At 42.9% G+C, this 18,800-nt stretch overlaps 1 protein-coding gene across 2 annotated transcripts in view; it reads right to left on the bottom strand.

Annotated features, from left to right (window-relative positions):
- The window catches only part of PRSS12 (serine protease 12), an 87,108-nt gene that overhangs the window by 56,474 nt on the left and 11,834 nt on the right, over positions 1–18,800 (bottom strand). For both annotated transcript variants that reach the window (XM_075543884.1, XM_075543883.1), the window contains exons 2-4: positions 9,033–9,171; positions 5,202–5,380; positions 3,146–3,296 (exon numbers count right to left, since the gene is read on the bottom strand). In XM_075543884.1, coding sequence (XP_075399999.1) covers positions 3,146–3,296; positions 5,202–5,380; positions 9,033–9,171 — 469 coding nt within the window. The remainder of the gene's footprint in view (positions 1–3,145; positions 3,297–5,201; positions 5,381–9,032; positions 9,172–18,800) is intronic.

The raw sequence follows: 18,800 nt of genomic DNA, 5'->3' as shown, positions 1-18,800 counted from the left end.
ACATGATTTAAATGCATCAATTCTTCCTTATTCAACATCCAACTTTCAGATGCATAAGGCAACTGAAAATACCATGGCTTAGGTCAGGCACACCACAGTGCACAGAGAAACATCCTTGCTTTTCATTTTTATAAAGAGTTTTCCTGCAACAGATTTACCTAATGCAATGTGCTTTGGGATCTCTTGACTGCTGCTTCCAAGAGCATTGGTGGATTCTAGTAAGTAGCTTATCTATGTGCCACCAGGGTTCCTTCTTTGAAATACAACAGTTCTTAGACTGACCTTGACCGCTAATGTGTGTTGGAACATTCTATGTGTGTTAACTGCTTTACACATTCTTGTTTGATGTCTCTGATCTGGCAGCCTACTCATAGTAACCATATGTTCAACAGAACCCAATGCCACCCAGTCCTGAGCCAGCAACATAATTAGTTTTGGATCAGACTATTGTAACCTTAAGTTTTCCATGACTGATTTTTCAGAAGTAAATCACTAGCCCTTGCACCTTAGTACATCCTAGGTTGGATTGACTGACACTTGTTTGGCATCATACCAGTACACAGCCATCACTAGCCGACAGGTGATGAGCACATGAGGTGCATTAGTTGGGAACCCTAGCTGATGTCCATGTGGAATGTGAGGATTCTACCACTAAGTCATCAGTGCCCACTTGTAAACACTTGTGTTCCGTGAAGCCAATCCCAACTCATAGCAACCCTATGTGACAGCATAGCTACGTCCCATACATTTTCATAGAGTAGACAGCCAATAAAGACACTCTTGTCTCCCATAGAGTGTCTGGTAGGTTTTAATCATCTGCCTTTCAATTAGCAGCCAAGGACTTCACCACTGTCCTTCCAGAGCTCCTTTTTGAGACACTTGTTGGTGCAGTCAAGTTGGTTCCAACTCATAGCGGCTTTAGATCCAACAGAATGAAACACTATCCAACCCTGTGTCATCCTCACACCATCATTTATGTGAACGCACTCTTGTAGCCGTTTTCCTGATCCCTGTCCTGGAGGGGCTCCTTTTTTTCAATGAGGATGAAACCCTTCTCCAGGGTCTGATGTTTTCAGATAGCATGTCCCCATTCCACGAGCTCATCGAGTAATTCGGTCTCATCATCCTCACTTCCTCCAAAACACATTTGCTCCTTCTCCTGCTTTCTATGACATAGTCTTTGCCCAACCAGAATTCACCTTCAGCTTTCCCTAGTCAACGCCCAGCCTTCTCGTGCACAGGAGCTCATGAAAAAGGCTATGGCTGGGATCAAACTCAACTAGCGGTCTTGGGCAGGGCAAATGTGTCCACTGCAGTACTTTGATTTCTTGATGGCTGCTTCCATGGACATTGATTGTGGATCCAAGTAAAATTATAGACTCTATATCCTATATATTACAAAATAGGCTGTGAATGAGGAAGAATGCTGTAACTACTCTCAAATCCAGAGGTATGATTCAAATTCAAGTCATTTGGAGTCCAGTGATCATGCTCATAATTCTTATATTATACCCACTCTAAACACAGCACCTGGAAACATTGGGAAAAGTGGTCTGGAAGCTGATACACAGTCAGAATATTTAAAAATGTAGCCGACATCGCCTTTAATCTTAGTCTCACTAGTGGTGGAAAACCAGAGGTCGTCCCTGGGGCTCCTACAGAGGAGAATGCATCACGTGGGGCAATTTCTAGCCAAAATGCTTACTTTGATCTCAAGTCTTTGGCCCTGGACCTTCAGTTTCAGGAATGACAAGAACCAGAGGGAAAAATAAACCAATGACACTAGGAAGAAAAAAATGAGGCAAACCCAGAAGGTAGGACATTTTCCAGAACAACCGACCTGATCTCCACAATCAGGCAGCAAGAGAAGAGAAGAGAAGAGAGGAGAGGAGAGGAGAGGAGAAGAGAGAGAGAGAGAGAGAGACATAATATCCAGAGACACTGCCAAAGTATGCACTAAATCCTGCTTCAGACAAATCAGCTGTAAAGGATATTGTAAAGGCAGCTATGGACATTTGAATATTATGATTATTAATCATGTTATTATGATTATTAATCATGTTAAGGCCAATTATATTTGTGATCATTGTACTTTATCTAAGCAAGGTATATACTAAAGTATTTACAGGTAAAATTTTTAATTTTCTCAATTTTACTTTTAAATGTCAACACAAACATACACAAAGGAGTCAACGGGGGTGGGTGCTGGTGGGAAGTATTGCATATGTGGTTAAGGTCTCTAAATCATATTTCAATGTAAAGGATTATGCTTAATGGGACACAATGGACAAAGCTGCAATCTCAAGAGGTCTTTCCACTACCCTCCAAATGTAAAACAGAATCATTTATACAAATTTAAATTAAAATATTAACTTCAAAAAAATCCCTGAAGAGAATTTTGTTGAGGCTTGTAGACTTATCATCCCAAATATTCAGGAGAACTGAAGAGAAAGACGAGAAGATCTGCATTAATCACCCAGCATCCTAGAATAATCGCAACGGAAGCATCAGGGCACGCTGTCCTGCGTGCACATGTTATTCCTCCACAGCCTACATGGTAACTTTGTACATGAAAGAGAACCTTTGTTCTAAGCACTTCTATAGCAAACAAGGAAGCAGAGTTCAAACGTTTAGACATCTGTTAGTCAACGGTTCTCAACCTGTGGGTATCGACCCCTTTGGAGGTTAAATGGCCCTTTCATGGGGGCTCCCCAATTCATAACAGTAGCAAAATGACAGTGGTGAAGTAGCAATGAAAATAATCTTATGGCTGGGGTAGCCACCACACAAGGCACTGTAGGAAAGGGTCGCAGCATGAGGACAGTTGAGAACCACTGTGTTTGTGTTTCACTACGTTGTCCAGTCACCATGGTTGACAATGCTGCTCGTTCCCTGGAAGGAAAGAAAAGGCTAACAATGAAAAGCCGTTAAAGGCTTAGAGTTTCACCTAAACGCAAACACAAGCACGTGGAACCTGCAGGACTACGGGCAATTTCTTTACATGGAGTCCACAGCCTAGTACAAAAAAAAAAATTCCAAAGGTAACTTTTTCTTTGTTCAAGGAAACCTACAGCTTAAACAAATACCACCTGCCTTGGGTAAATATAATAGATAAAAAGAAAAATGAAACAAAACAAAAGCACACCTGAGACCAAGCTGCCTGCACACCACCTCGGCATCCGCATCATCCCATTGGTCGTCACAAACGGTTCCCCACTGACCCCCGTGGTAGACCTCCACGCGGCCTTCATACACGCTGCTCCCCCCAGCAAGGCGGAGGGCTGGGAAGGGGAGGGCTGTGGAATGTGACATTAAAACCAATTAAACCTATATATTTAGATGGAGCAGTGGTAGGGACTGAATTGTGTCCCATCAAAATCTGTGCTGTAAACCGCAGCTTCTATTGCATCCGCAGGAGGATGCTGCTTGTTACATCAACGAGGCTGGTGGAGCTGTGAGCTTGGCATTGGCCCGCTGCCCACAAGACCAGTGGTTTGAAACCGCCAGCCCCTCTCCAGCAGAAAGGTGAGGCTGTCTGCTCCTGTAAAGAGTTAGTCTCAGAAACCCACAGAGCGCTGCTTCACACAACAGTCAGAACAGACCTGGAGACAGGGGGTTTGCGCTATCGTTGTATGGTTTATCTTAAGCCAATCACTTCTGAATATAAAAGAAACAATTTAGGCCCAGAAGTCTGCAAGGGCAAGCGAAGAAAGGCTGATGCCATGTGGAGAACCTCAAGGGACAAAGGAGCTAAAACCTGAGAGAAGGATTTCCCACCAGAGCAGAGTCCTCTAGACCCTAGAGCCTGAATTCAGTCATCTCGTCTCCTCGACTCTGAGAAAATAAATTTCTCTTCATTAAAGCCACCCAGCTGCAACGAAAACATTGAGGCAGTGTTAAATAAATGGGCCAACGGAACAGAATAGAATGTTGCTAAATTCTCTCAAGTCTATGTGGAAATGTTTAATCCAACCAACACACGGGGGCAGGCACGGCCAAGCATAAATGATACTTTCCAAGCATTAAGGGGCATATCAAACTGATAAACTCATCTCTCCCACCCTTACCCCAGAGACTGCCCTCTACTCAGATGTTGTGTAAAAGCCAAACAGTAATAATTGTCTTTAATGATATCATGTGTTTTTAATCAATGAGATATGCCCCCAAAATTAGACACTTAACAGTCATCACTTTGAGAGATAAAGTCTGAATGAAAGCAGGAGAAACATTTGCTGCCGATTATCTGTTGTGAAGGGTGTTATTTTCAGCACATGCTTGTAAAACTTGCTGTGATTGAGCCAATTCCCACTGACAGCATCTCTGCTGAACCCAGGATCACGCCCCGTAGGGTTTCTACAGCTGGAATCTTCAGGAAAGCAGACTGTGACAGCTGGAGCCCCCGAGTGGGTGCCAGCCACGGACCTGCTAGCTCTCAGCTGAGTGCTGGTAACGCAATCTTCCATGCTAATTATATAAATCAAGCAACAGAATGAAAAAGCGACATCAGGCTTAGATATAAATTGACCCCTCTACAGCACAGGGGAGGTGCTGTTGGATGCTGGACTCCTAAGCCACAAGGTTGGAGGTTCAAACTCACAAGCCACTCGAGGGAGAATGCTGAGGCTAATTGCTCCCATAAAAGTCTACCGCCTCAAGAACAAAGCTCACTCTTATGGAGTCAAAACTGAACTGCCCCCGGGAGTTTCCGAGACTGTAACTCTTTACAAGGCTAGAAAGTTCTGAGAAGGGGCTGGTGGTTTTAAACTGTCGTCCTTGCAGTTAGCATCTCAACTCATGATTATATTCCCTTCTCCAAAGAAAAAAAATATTGTGTTGTATACTCTGTATATTTGTTTTAAAGAGGATTTTGCATTTAGATTCCATTATGATTTTCCATTACCAAAAGATATGTTTCTTATACAGTATGTAATTCGGTATACTATGCATGTAAATAGTATAATATACCCATAAGCATATAAAGTTGACACTTAAATAAGAAATTCTATAAAAATAAAATGAAAATCAAATTGTTAGATGTACTCATACGAAGACTATTTGTTTAAAATGTAGAAGATGACACTACAAACTTGTGACTGTGTTTCAAACTCTCCCAGGAAATGAGTTAACAAAGAGATTCTTACCGCCTGGGACTGTGTTTGAAACGCGGCAATAGTAACGTAAAATAATAACTTGCTTTTTACCATGGGAAAAGCTACACATGACGGCAGCTGCCATCTTCTGAGGACAGGCCTGGCCCTGCCAGACGTCTTTCCCACAGAGCAGGATGTTGTCCTCGTCTCCGCGGCAGTGCACGTTGCTCCAGTGAACAGGAAGGAGGCCCAGTGCAGAAAGTGGTGCTGTTTTGGCTACTCCTTTTCTTCTGGAAGTAGAATGAGCAGTGTCAGATTGTACAAATGCAGGTGAGACTTCTTACCAAGCTTTTAGATTAAAAAAAAAAATAACCGCTTTATTTGGCATATAATTCACATATCCCACAATTCAATAGTTCCATCACATTAAGAAGAGATGTACAATCACTTTCACAAGTAATTTTAGAACACTTTCTTCCATCTTGTGCTCATTGCTATTAGCTCCCCCATTTCCCCCCAACATCCCCTGTCATACCCCCAAGAAACAAACCATTAATCCAGTTATGGCCTCTATAGATTTACCTATCTTGGAAGTCAAATGCAGAAAATCATACAACTAGCAACAGTAACAAAGTAGAACAGTGAAACACATCTGTCAATAAAAAGTAGAAAATATTAAAAACTAGACCAAATTAAAATGGGTCAGAAGGGAGATCACATGATAAGCTGTTAAATTTACTACTAGAGAGAAAACCAACCAAAATTAATTTGGAAAGAAGAAAAGCATACTAGATTGTGTACATTTCATGGGACACAAAATGCTTGATCAGCCCTTGGAGTGATTATGGAATCTGAAGGAGGTTTTTCACAATCTTGATTAACTATTGATGTGTATGTGCCTTACTCCACATGGACGTCTTTGTGGGTTGTACATGGGGCTGTGAACCACAAGATCAGTAGTTTGAAACCACTAGCCACTGGTCCTCAGGAGAAAGATGAGGCTTTCTACTCCCGTAAAGATTTACAGCCTAAGAAGTCCAAAGGGGCAATTGCACTTTGTCCTATAGAGTTGCTATGAGCCAGAAGTGAGTGCGTTAAGAGTTTTATGGCTATAACAGCAGTGAGTTAGAGTTCTTATAGATCTGAAAGCGAAGTCTAGGGGACCACATCAAGCCCAATAAGGCTTGGATTCTGGTCTGGACTCACTCTCTAAGGCTCTGTCTTCTACTGTAGAAAAGGTGAAGACTGGCGGGCTGAATATTCTAACTCCAGTTTCCTAGGCTAATGTTCCCACAATGATTAGTATTACTCCATCTAAACAAGAGGATGTCAAGGGAGCAATCCACTAATCGTTTGGAGATCTCATCTTTTCATTCCATTTTTCCAGGCACTTTTCGAGCCCCTTCCGCAATCGTTCGCGAGTAAAAGTCTGAAACTGGCGGTGACAATAATAACTTGCAGATGGGCTCCATTCTTAGCCCATCCAAACCACATATTCTCAAAAATAACTTCTGCTATGTATGAGCTGATATGAAATCTATTTTTTTAATTAAACTAAATGTTTCTCTGATCAGCATAGCAACCTCTAGAATTTTCTCCATGTAACAGCATCTATCAAACAAATCGTAAATATTTGGGGTCTGTCTCAAAGATGAATGTGTTGCCACAGCAATAAAGCTGGCTTCCTCTGTTGTTGTTGTGCAACTTTTAAAGTTCACAAATAGACAATAAATGTACTCAGATGGGCTTATCTTACCTTGGTGTTTGCTGCAGGGCAGCTTACATCCTTTCAACAGCAAGCCTCCTCACCAACCACACTATCGTTTGCATCTCCACTCTATTATCCTTGCCTTTTCATCCCTGAGACTCACAGGAAATTATGTTTCTAGCCAGATTTTCAGCAGTAATAAAAGCACACGCAGCTAGGTGGATAAGGAGAAGCCAGTCCATACACTGGCTACAGCTGCAAGTCCTCAACAAATGTAGAGACTGGACTGTCCTGATCAGTTATTACATCGCTCAGTTCTCAAAAGGACTCCCTGTAGCGCTTTTGACTAAGTACAGACCTGCTCACTACCAGGTGTGACCATGAGGGCTTCTAGTGCTCTTGACTTGGGTTTCTAATGTAAAGATATGCTTGTGCTTTATATAGGTCTCTGATAATAATTATCAAGGGGAAAAATCATAAGACACAAAAACAGAACACTAAGCACCACAATGGAAACAAACAACAAAGTGGAGCTAGGTGCTTCAGGTGCAGCGCCGGGCACAGGCATAGATGAGCTGGGGTTGGGAGCGTTCCCTGTGCACAGCCCATTTCAAAGAGTTAGCAGGGACCACAGCCTCTCCCGGTGGCAGCACACTGCTGGGTGGATGGAAGCACCAGAGGGCCGGGGCAGCAAGCCTGAACTCTGCACACAATAAGAACGCAGGTGAGCATCCCTTCCTGCACACGCAGAAAGAAAAATGAATTTGTGATGACTAAAAGTAGAAAGTTAAAAATAATAAAGCACTTGAATAGATATTTCCCCAAAAGGGTTATTCAAATGGCCACCAAACGCATAAAAAGAAGCTCAGCATCATTAGCCATGAGAGATTTGCAAATCAAAATCAACAGAAAGATACCGCCTCAGTCCTACTAGATTGGCTAAAATAAAATAAATTCATTTATTAAAGAACCTTGAAAGTAGCGAGCACACTGTTCAGCTAGAAACTCTACGGGGCCATACAATCCACCCTCCTATCTGCCACCACCACCACCCGCCCCTGCACCCCAGACTGATGACCCTTAGTCACCCTTCAGACCTGGGACTAAACTCACACCTGGGGTTCAATTTCCAGCAAGGTCTGTAAAGTAAAGCAAAACACCCGAGAGGTATGTTCTTAGAGCAGTCAACCATTTGAGATCAAAAGGCAGCACTAGCCTAAGGACAAAGTTCTTGTAGTAGCAGGGGTTAAGAAGAGAGGGGGGAGGGAAGGGGAGACCCAGGGAGGGCGCTGAAGGAGTGAAGTTACCTTGCAGGATGGCAATCAAAGGCATGCACTAAAATGTGCATGACATTACTGAATGGAAAACGGAATTGCTCAATCTTCACCGATCCACAGTAAAACGTTTTAATTGGTTAATTAAATTGGTAAAAGAGTACCAGTTGAGTTTCAGTTTCTGTCAAGGTGAATCTGGCAATGAATATTAATGACGGTGATACACCAAGAGGGAAGTGACTGGTGTTCCTGAAGTGTACACATGGGAAAATGTTGAATTGGTGAATCTGTATTGTTTTATTATGATTATTGGGGGCTCTTACCGCTCTTATCACCATACATACATACATAGATCCATTGTGTCCAACACATCTGTACATCTGTTGTCATCTTTTTCAAAACATTTTCTTTCCACTTGAGCCCTTGGCATCAGCTCCTCATTTTTCCTCCCTCACTTCCCCACCCTCCCTCCCCCATGTCCCCTTGATAATTTATAAATTCTTTTTTTTCCCCCGTCTTACACTGACCTCTGTCTCATTTCACCCACTTTTCTGCTGTGTGGCCCCCTGGGAGGAGGCCCTTCTCTGTATTTTTAAGAAAACATTTTTTAATCTCCATGACAGCAACCTAGGCTGTACAGACTATTAAAAAAATTATCATTCTTAGACTCAAATGGCTTGCTTCCTATACCTAAACAATGATTTCGTTAACGCCAAACCCAAAAGATACTTTTTAACTTTCATGCACTTGGTATTGGCTCATTTCTTTGTTCTGTGAGGTGGCATGAAATACATGTGTCTCAAGCATGTTCCTCTCCCCTGGGCCCTTTCTTCGTGGCTCGTTCATAGAGAACGAGGAGAGTGACCGTGAAGAAGGACAACCCGCCCACAGCAATGGCGGGTGCCCAGCTTTATTTTCAGATGGGAGCAGACTGATCTGATCAGCGAGGACCGAACTCACCCACGCTGCAGCTGGTGACAAATGACAGACGCATCCAAGTCATCCCAGTGGCTGCTGCAGACTGTGCCCCAAGCACCGTGTGCATACACTTCCACGACTCCTTCAAATTCATTCTTGCCACCACGAAGTCGTACTGCCCCTAAAGTAAAACAGGAGTCCCAAAGCCCTCAGGAGCAGATCACAGAACATACCGAGCCCATTCTTTTATTTATTTATTTTATATATCTCTTTATTGGGGGCCACTACACGCTTAGAACAATCCACACATCAATTGCATCAAGCGCCTTTGTATATATGTTGCCATCATCCTTTTCAAAACATTTTCTTTCTCCTGGAGCCCTTGATATCAGCTCCTCTTTTTTCCCTCCCTTTGTCACTCTCCCACCTTCGTGACCTCTTGATAAAATATAAATTTTTTTTTCATATCTACACCAGCCGCTGTCTCCTTTCATCCACATTGCTATTGTTTGCCCTCCCCCGGGGGGGGGGGGGGAGCATTTCTACAGTGATCATTGCGATCAGTTCCCCTTTTCTCCCCCTTCTTTCCCTACCTTCCCCCTACCCTCATGGTATCACTACTCCCATTATTGTTCCTGAGGGGTTTATCTCTGCTGGATTCCGAGTGCCGAAGTTCTTATTTGTACCAGTGTCCATGCTCCGGTCTAGCCAGATTTGTAAGGTAGAACTGAGTGGGGAGGAAGCATTAAAGAACTGGAGGAAAGTTGTATGTTTCATCGTTGCTACACTGCACCCTGACTGGCTCATCCCTGCCTTGTGAGTCTCCTGTAAAGGGATGCCCAATTGTCTACAGATGGGCGTCGGCTCTCCACTCCGTTCCCCCTCCGCCTCATTCTCCTCAATATGGTTGTTTGGGGGTCCTCTAACATCTGATAACTGATTCTGTGGATGCCTGTGATCGCACGGGCTGGCGTGCTTCCTTGGCTGTGTTGCCTCCCTGCTAGATGGCCGCTTGTTTGCCTGCAAGCCCTACTGGTCACAATTCTCACACTGGAGGGGAGACATCCACTGTTCAGAGTCTATGCTTTTGCTTTAAATTAGGATTTAACAAGCTGTTTTGGAATTCATTCTGCTATCAGCGTAAATTATAAAATGCAATGTCGTTGTTTTGAAACAGATTTAAAAATGTGTTCCTATTGAGTTGATTGCAACTCACAGTGATGCTATGGGGCCGAATAGAACTCATTCTGCTATCAGCGTAAATTATAAAATGCAATGTCGTTGTTTTGAAAACAGATTTAAAAATGTGTTCCTATTGAGTTGATTCCAACTCACAGTGATCCTGTGGGGCCGAATAGAACTAGGCACCGCATGGTTTCCTGGGCTGTGATCTCGGGCTGAGAAGCAGAATGCCATATCTTTCTCCCGTGGGGCTCGGGGGCTGGAGGGTTCAAGCCTTGAACCACTGATCTTCCCGTTAGCAGGCAAGAGCTGCACTACTGCCGCACCAGGATTCCGTAAAATAGCTACACGGTTTTCTTTCGAAACTAAGCAGACGGTTCGATTATAGTTTCACGAGGGGAGAAATGACTAAAATAACTATTACCTTGAATTCTTTTTTTTAACCTTGACTTCTTATCATTTCTGTCTTACCTTCTTTTTTGACACGAGGCCATAGATACGAAACACAGGACAAAATGGTCAATTCTCTAGAACATAGCCAAGACCTGCTTTGATATGGTGTGCTTCTGTTGGACTTGCTCAGCCACTATGAAGAGTAAAGTGCTTTCCCCTCCTTTTAGCATCAAGCAAAAGTCAAGAGAGTTCTAAAGACTATGACCATCATTTGAAGAAACATTCATTCATTTCACAAACATTGCCTAATGTTAGTCTAAGGAAAGCGTACGCAGTTGTTTAGGATAATTAAATCGTTCTAGAAATTCACCTCTCCCTGCACATCTTGCCAAATCTCTCAGTGGGTTTGAAGCACCCACCTGCCATCTAACACGTGAGCACATGCAACCGTTGGCAACACTCAGGAATTCCTTCATACTCTTCCCACCTCTCTGACACTGAGTCCCTTGAGAAGCCCCGGTGGCATAGTGGTTACTCATTGCACTACAAACTACAAGGTCAGCTGTTCAAAACCACCAGCCACTCCATGGGAGAAAGACAAGGCCTTCTACTCCCATGAAGATTTCCAGTCTTGGAAACTCCCAGCGCCAGTTCGACCTTGTCCTGTAGGGTCACGGTGAGTCCCAATTGACTGGATGGCAGAGAGTGAGAGGGGAAAGCCCCTGGCGAAGCCGCGGGTGAATGCCGTCAGCAGCCAGCCAAAGTTGCTGGTGCAAGTTCACCCCCGGTGCCTCAGAAAAAGAGGCCTGGCAATCAGCTCGGAAAGAAATCAGCCTCTGATACAGAACACAGCCTGCTCAGACACACAGGGAGCTGCCAGGAGCGGGGATGGGCTTGACTTGGTTTTTCATCCAGTCTAAGCATGAGGAAAGCACTGCCCCATCCAGTGAAAAGTAAAAATTACAGAAGATTTTTAAGAAATGTGTCTGAAGAGTTCAATAGCAGTTCAATAATTTTTAAATCACAAAATCCCTTTTACAGAGATCTACATACTCTACGGTTACCACAATTACCAGAAGTTTGTTGCAAATAAAAAAACTCATGTATTCACCTCAAATAAAGCATTCTCTGAGATATTTAAATAAATATGTTACTTCTTTGTTAACTGCCCACCAGATTACCTGTCTCAAAAAGATTGGAAAATGAAGTAATAACATGCAAAGGAATAATGCTCACTAGTGTCCTGATACATTTTACAGCATGGATGAACCTTGAAAACATTTTCAGAGTGAGGTAAGTCCATCACAAAAGGACAAATGTTATTTGATCACATTTACATAAAATAACACGAATAGGCAAGTGGAGAGAGACTATAAAGTTTTACGTGGTTCCCAAGAATGAGAATGAGGGGGCAAGTGGGAGCCACAGTTTAAGGAAGCAGTGAGTTTCTGTTCATGGTTTGGGGGATGATTAGTGTAACTGACATCACCATATTGTACACCTGAAAAACAGTCATTTTTCAATGGTCGTGTAGCACACTCAGATTTTACAATCATATACAAAGGACAGTTAAAATTCATATATGGCAATCAGAGATACAGAGGTTCAAAAACTGGAACATAAAATGGAACATAGGATTTTTTAAAGGTACAGAGGTGAATGGATTACTAGTGTTCTCATAGCACGATGCCATCGGAAAGAGAAAGGAAGTTCAGGTACTTGCTGTAACACAGAGAACTCTAGAACACATCAGAGGACGTCAATAAGTCAACGACAACACCTCAACTATGCCCTCTACTTGCATGAAACAGCTAGGAGAGGCAAGTGACAACGTCCTATTGGTGGTCACTAGGGCCCCGGGGAGAGCGACACGAGGAATGTTTGCTGAAGTGGTGCTGAGTTTCTGTTGAAGATGATGAAGACTTTGGGGAAAGGATTACACAGTGTGGTGAACGCTGTTGACATCACCGAATTATTTACTTTCAGAATGGTTAAAATTATATTTTTGTTGTATCTATTTAATGTCAATTATCTTTTCTAGTAAATGGCTGGAAAATGTGTAGGTAAACTGAAACTCTGCTTCCACATCATTAAGTAATATAATGTACCTACCGTCACAATAGCGTCTTGCATTCCTCATCAGAAAGCAATCAAAAGGAAATGAATGTATGCCTGTTACTTCAATGTCTAAGGCACGAAGAGATGGTGAGGAGAAAACACTGCCTAAAATCTAATTATGGTCCCAAACTCCTTCTGATGGCCACGTAGAAGCCGAAATAGTGTCCAGGTCCACATCCAATCCATCATCATTTCTCAGATGCTCCAAACACACCTGGATTCATTTGGCTAGACCTGCTCGATGGAAAGGAAAGCAGGCTGCTCTTCCAATCTGCCTTTACCAAAGAATAAAAAATTTGCCATTCTGAACATTTCATTTGCATGTCAATGATTACTTAGTTTTCCTTGAGAATTCGCACCCTCATCCTCAGCTCACACACTTTCTAAGCAGTACTCCAACACTAAGTTTGTCATTTCTTTAGGATCTTCAAAAGCTGTGAAATAGTCCAAAGAATCCATTTGCCTTGGTCTCCCGGCTGAGTGTTTATACATGATGTATAATTCTATGAAGTTCCCGATTCTTCTAATAATTATGTAAAAAATGTTATCCTTACTATCAGCATAATAACGTGCTTCTGAATATTTGTGGGGGACAAAGAGACCCTACATCTTAAATATAATTGATGGAGAACTTTTATTAAGTCTTAAACAAAACAAAGACACACTATGTGGATGAGGGAGACCATTAGCACAAGGTCATCATAGCATCTGAGGGTTTACAGAGAACCCACAAAAGTATTATTAGCAGCAAATCAATACATCGCAGTTGCAGGAGAGATGGCAGAAGCAGGAATGGAATCCTGATTGGACAAGTACAATATGCTAGAAAGAAGAGCTTACAAGACCGGTCCAAGGTAGTCTCCCAAGAGGGTAGTCATGATGTAACTCATTGCTATGCTACCCTGGTACATAAAGGTCAATAGAAAGTAACTGTTTAGAAAATGATGCTGGATCCTCCCCCTAATTATCATGATCCCAATTCTACCTTGCTGACCTGGTTAGACCAGAGGATGCACAGCGGTGCAGTAGGGATCTGGAAACACAGGGAATCTAGGACGGATGAACCCCTCAGGACCAGCGGTGAGAGTGGCGACACCGGGAGGGAAGGGGGTGTAGAAAGGGGGAACCAATCTTGGGGAGTTACATGTAACCTCCTCTCTGGGGGATGGGCAACAGGAAAGTGGGTGAGGGGAGACGCCGGGCAATGTAAGATAAAATAATAATTTATAAGTTATTAAGGGTTCGTGAGGGAGTGGGGAGTGGGGAGGGAGGAAGAGGGGGAAAAGGGAAAACGAGCTGATTCCAGGAACCCAAGTGGAAGGCAAATTTTGAGAATGATGAGGGCAATGAATGTATAAGGGTACTTTACTCAATTGATGTATGTATGGATCATGATAAGGGTTGTATGAGCCCTAATAAAATGATTTATTAAAAAAGAAAATGATTATGGCAGCATATGTACAAATGCTTGATATGAATTGTTATAACATCTGTAAGAGCCCCCAATAAAATGGTATTTTAATTTTTTAAAAAAGTATCCAGGCAATTCCCTAAGGTCTAAGACTACCCTGGATGGCTAAGGAAGTGGTGTTGGTAGGTAACATCCAGGGGGGTTCTGATCCACCCATGCACAGCAGTACGGGAAGGCCCAGTCCTGCGCCATCCTCAAACTGGCTTCTATGCATGAGGCCACCATTGCAGTCAGAGTCAATCCATCCTGTCCAGGGCTTTCCTCTTTTTTGCTGTCCCTCCACAGGGGAGTGGTAGTAATCCATTTTCTTTTCTTTTCTTCCTTTAATAGGTTGATAAATAATTCACATTTGATTACACTCGGTCTGAGGGCAAGGCTTGCAGATTAATGGTCAAAGGGAATTCATGACAGCTTAATCCACATGGAGACTCAAAATTGGATTTCGGGCTTTTCTTGTAATCTATAGCCTTCTGAAAACTTAGTGCTCAGAATTTAGATTCTAATATAGTTTTAAAAGTGTAAGTACACAATCGGTATTACTATGTATTTAAGATAGGCAGAAACTTCTGCTTGTTTTTTATTTTGGACATGTATAGACCAGAGAAATAAGCAATTGAAAAGCAGCAACTATTTGCTAGGCTCCTACTCTTTAAAACTATCCCCCTATATTGCTCTACTGCTTAGAATTTAAGCTCTCTCACACCATACAAACCTAAGCAAAGACCCTGCCACACAACAAACAACTCTAAAACTTCAGCTATTATTTTACACATCATCTCATATTGACTTTCACCACAATATTTGAAGTATTAAAAAAGATCTAGCACTTTTTTATCATTAGGGGCTCATACAACTCTTATCACAATCCATACATCCATCATGTAGAGCACATTTGTATATTCATTGCCCTCATCATTCTCAAAACATTTGCTCTACACTTAAGCCCCTAGCATTAGCTCCTCATTTTCCCCCTCCCTCCCCGCTCCCCTTTCCCTCATGAACCCTTGATAATTTATAAGTTATTATTTTGTCATATCTTGCCCTGTCCGACATCTCCCTTCACCCACTTTTCTGTTGTCTGTCCCCCAGGGAGAAGGTTATATGTAGATCCTTGTAATCAGTCTCCCTTTTCCAACCCACTACCACTCCACCCTCCCAGTACTGCCACTTTTGCCACTGGTCCTGAGGGGATTATTCACCCTGGATTCCCTGTTTCCAGTTCCTATCTGTACCACTGTACATCCTCTGGTCTAGCCAGATTTGTAAGATAGAATTAGGATCATAATAGTGGGTGGGGAGGAAGCATTTAGGAACTAGAGGAAAGTTATATGTTTCATTGTTGTTACATCGCACCCTGACTGGCTCATCTCCTGCCCGAGACCCTTCTGTGAGGGGATATCCAGTGGCCTACATATGGGCTTTGGGTCTGCACTCCGCACTCCCATCCTCCTTCACAATGATATGATTTTTGTTCTGATGATCCCTGATACCTGATCCCTCGACACCTCGTGATCGCACAGGCTGGTGTGCTTCTTCCATGTGGGCTTTGTTGCTTCTGTGCTAGATGGCCACTTTTTTACCTTCAAGGCTTTAAGATCCTAGATGCTATATCTTTTGATAGCCGGGCACCATCAGCTTTCTTCACATTTGCTTATGCACCCACTTTGCCTTCAGTGATCACATCGGAATGGTGAGCATCCTAGAATGCCAGTTTAATAGAACAAAGTATTCTTTCATTGAGGGAGTACTTGAGTGTAGGACCAATGTCCATCTCTAGCAGACATTTTAAGGGGATAGAAGAAAAAATTGTCTGCATACTGTGGCACAGCAGAAGAGTGGCTTTCTGGTTATCCTTTCAGATTACCCTGAAGGGGCCTGAGTTGTATTTTGTGTTATGAGTTTGGCAGCAGTTCAAAACCACCAGCCACTCTAAGGGAGAAAGATGAGGCTTTCTACTTCCATAAAGATGGACAGTCTTGGAAAACTATAGGAGCAGTTCTAGTGTGTCCTATAGGGTCACTATGAGACAGAATCTACTCAATGGCAGTGAGTTTGGTCTTGAAAATTTGGTTGTTGGTGTTGTTGGTAGGTGACATCGGGTCAGTTCAATCCCATAACCACCCAGTGCAGAACAGAACTAAGTAGTGCCCAATCCCCCGCCATCCTCACAATTGTTCCTATGCGTGATTCAATTGTTGCAGCCACTATGCCAATCTATCTCCTTGAGGGCCCTCCTTTCTTTTACCGTTCCTCACCTTTTACCCCACATAATGTCATCCTCTGAGGACCAAGCTCTCCTGACAACATGTCCAAATTATGTAAGACAAAGTCTTGCCATTCTTGCTTATAAGGACCACTCGGGTCTTACTTCTTCCCAGATAGATTTAGTTGTACTTTTAACAGTCCATGGTTCTTTCTTTCCAACACCACAATTCAAATGTATCAGTTCCTCTTTGGGCGTCCTTATTCAATGTCCAACTTTCACATGCATATGAGGCAAGAGAAAATGTCATGACTTTTCGTTACTGTAAAGGGGTCTTCTGCAGCAGATTTACCGAGTGCAATGTGTGGTTGGATCACTTGACTGCTGCTTCCGTGAGCATTAGTTGTGATGTAAGCAAGACAAAATCCTTGAGAACTTCAAGCTTTTCCGCATTTATCATGATGTTACCTATTAATCCAGTTATAAGGATTTAGGTCTTCTTGACATCGAGTTGTAATTCATACTGAAGACTGCAATCCTTGCTCTTCGTCAGCAAGTTCTTCAAGTCTTTCTGACTCCCAGCAAACAAGGTCGTGTCATCTGCATTTCACAGGTTGCTAATGAGCCCTCCTCCAATCCTGGTGTCCTAGTCTTCATATAAGCCAGCTTCTCTGATGATGTGCTCAGCATACAGATTGAATAAGTGTAGTGAGAGGATACAACCCTGACCCACACCTTTGCTGATTTTAAACCCTGCAGTATTCCCGTGCTGTGTTCACACAACTGCCTCTCGATCCATGTACAGGCTGTACATGAACACAATAAAAGTTCTAGAATCCCCAGTCTTCTCAAGGCTGTTCATCGTTTGTCATGATCCATAGGGTCAAATGCCTTACCATAGTCAATAAAATACAAGTAAACACCTTGCTGGTAATCTCTGCTTTCAGCCAAGATCCATCAGGCATCAGCAATGAAAGCCCTTAACTCATATCCTCTGATAACTCCTGTTAATGTACAACTACATCTATTCTTGACTGTTCTTTAGCAAAATTATACTCCATGTAATATCAGTGATATTGTTCTATAATTTGAGCATCCTGTTGGGTCATCTTTCTTTGGAACAGATATAGATCTCTTCCAGTCAAATTAACAAAACAAAACAGCTGTCTCCCAAATTTCCTAACAGCTTGTTGAAACACTTCAGCTAGCATGCCACTGACTCCTACAGCCTTGCGTGTGACTCGTGTGTTCATGCCATTCTTCCTTCAGCACCATTGGTTCTTGTTCATACCCTACCTCCTGAAATGGTGAAATGTCAATGAATTTTTTTTGGTACGGTGACTCTGTGAATCATTTCCATTTTCTTTTGATGTTTCCTGCATCACTCAAGACTTTTCTCTTTGAGTCTTTCAATATTGCAACTCAAGGCTTTAATTTTTTTTCTTGAGTTCTTTCAGTTTAAGCTAGCTGATCATGGTTACCTGCTCAGCTGCAAACTAAAATTTCAGGGGTTTGAAACCACCAGCTAATCTGTGGGAGAAATATGTAGCAGTTTGCTCCTTTACAGAGAACCACCTTGAAAACCCGGGGGGAGTGGGGGGCAGTTCTACTCTGTTCTATACGAGTCAGATTACCTGGCAGTGTAGACTATCCTACAGTTAGACGGGTGTGACGCATGTGCTGTACAATCTGTACAAAAATGTGCTTGCACAAAGGTACAGGTGCAAAATTATTAGGTGGAGGTGGGGACATACCCTTAGCTCAGTGAAGAAGAAACAGGCTCAACGTCAAGTAAATGAATTTCTATGGCTATGTCACTAAAAATACAATTCTTCAGATACATTCTAGACCAGTATTGGTAAATACTGCATAGTTGTCCTGTTAGTCAGATGGAATCTGGCAAAGGGGGAAAGGCTGACCATGCAAGGAATCCTACAGCAAAGCAAGGTGGGGGCACCCTTCCCCCAGGCCTCCCCTGACAATGAAACGTAAAGGGCAGATAAGACACATTTCCTTATCAGGGGAGGAGATGGAGAGTGTGAAAATGTATGGGTGAACCAAGGCAGGATGTTCACACTGCTTCCCAGTGGAAGAACTGACCCTGGGTTTCTTGACCCTGGTGAAAGGACTCTGGGGAGCAGGTGGTGCAAAGGGCTAAGCACATCACTCCTGACCAGAAAGTGGACATGGCACCCGCCCAGAGGTGCCTTAAAGGAAAGACCCGTACATCTGTTTCCAGAGGTCGCTTCATTGAGAACACTAGGGAGAAGTTCTACTTTGCACACGTGTGGGCACCATTCAAGGCCTATCACCCAGTTAAGCAAGGTGGGCCTGGGTGTTTTTGTGCTTCCTTACTAATCCTGCTGGGAAATGTTCATGTTTTTCTACCCCCTCAACATTTCTGCTTCTAAGTTTGGCTGGTATCTGCCTCTTTCCTAGCCCC

This window comes from Tenrec ecaudatus, chromosome 3 (assembly GCF_050624435.1).
Source record: "Tenrec ecaudatus isolate mTenEca1 chromosome 3, mTenEca1.hap1, whole genome shotgun sequence".
In the NCBI taxonomy this organism is placed as follows: domain Eukaryota; kingdom Metazoa; phylum Chordata; class Mammalia; order Afrosoricida; family Tenrecidae; genus Tenrec; species Tenrec ecaudatus.
Note: the sequence above shows the minus strand (reverse complement) of the source record. Positions and strands in the feature narration are given on the sequence as shown.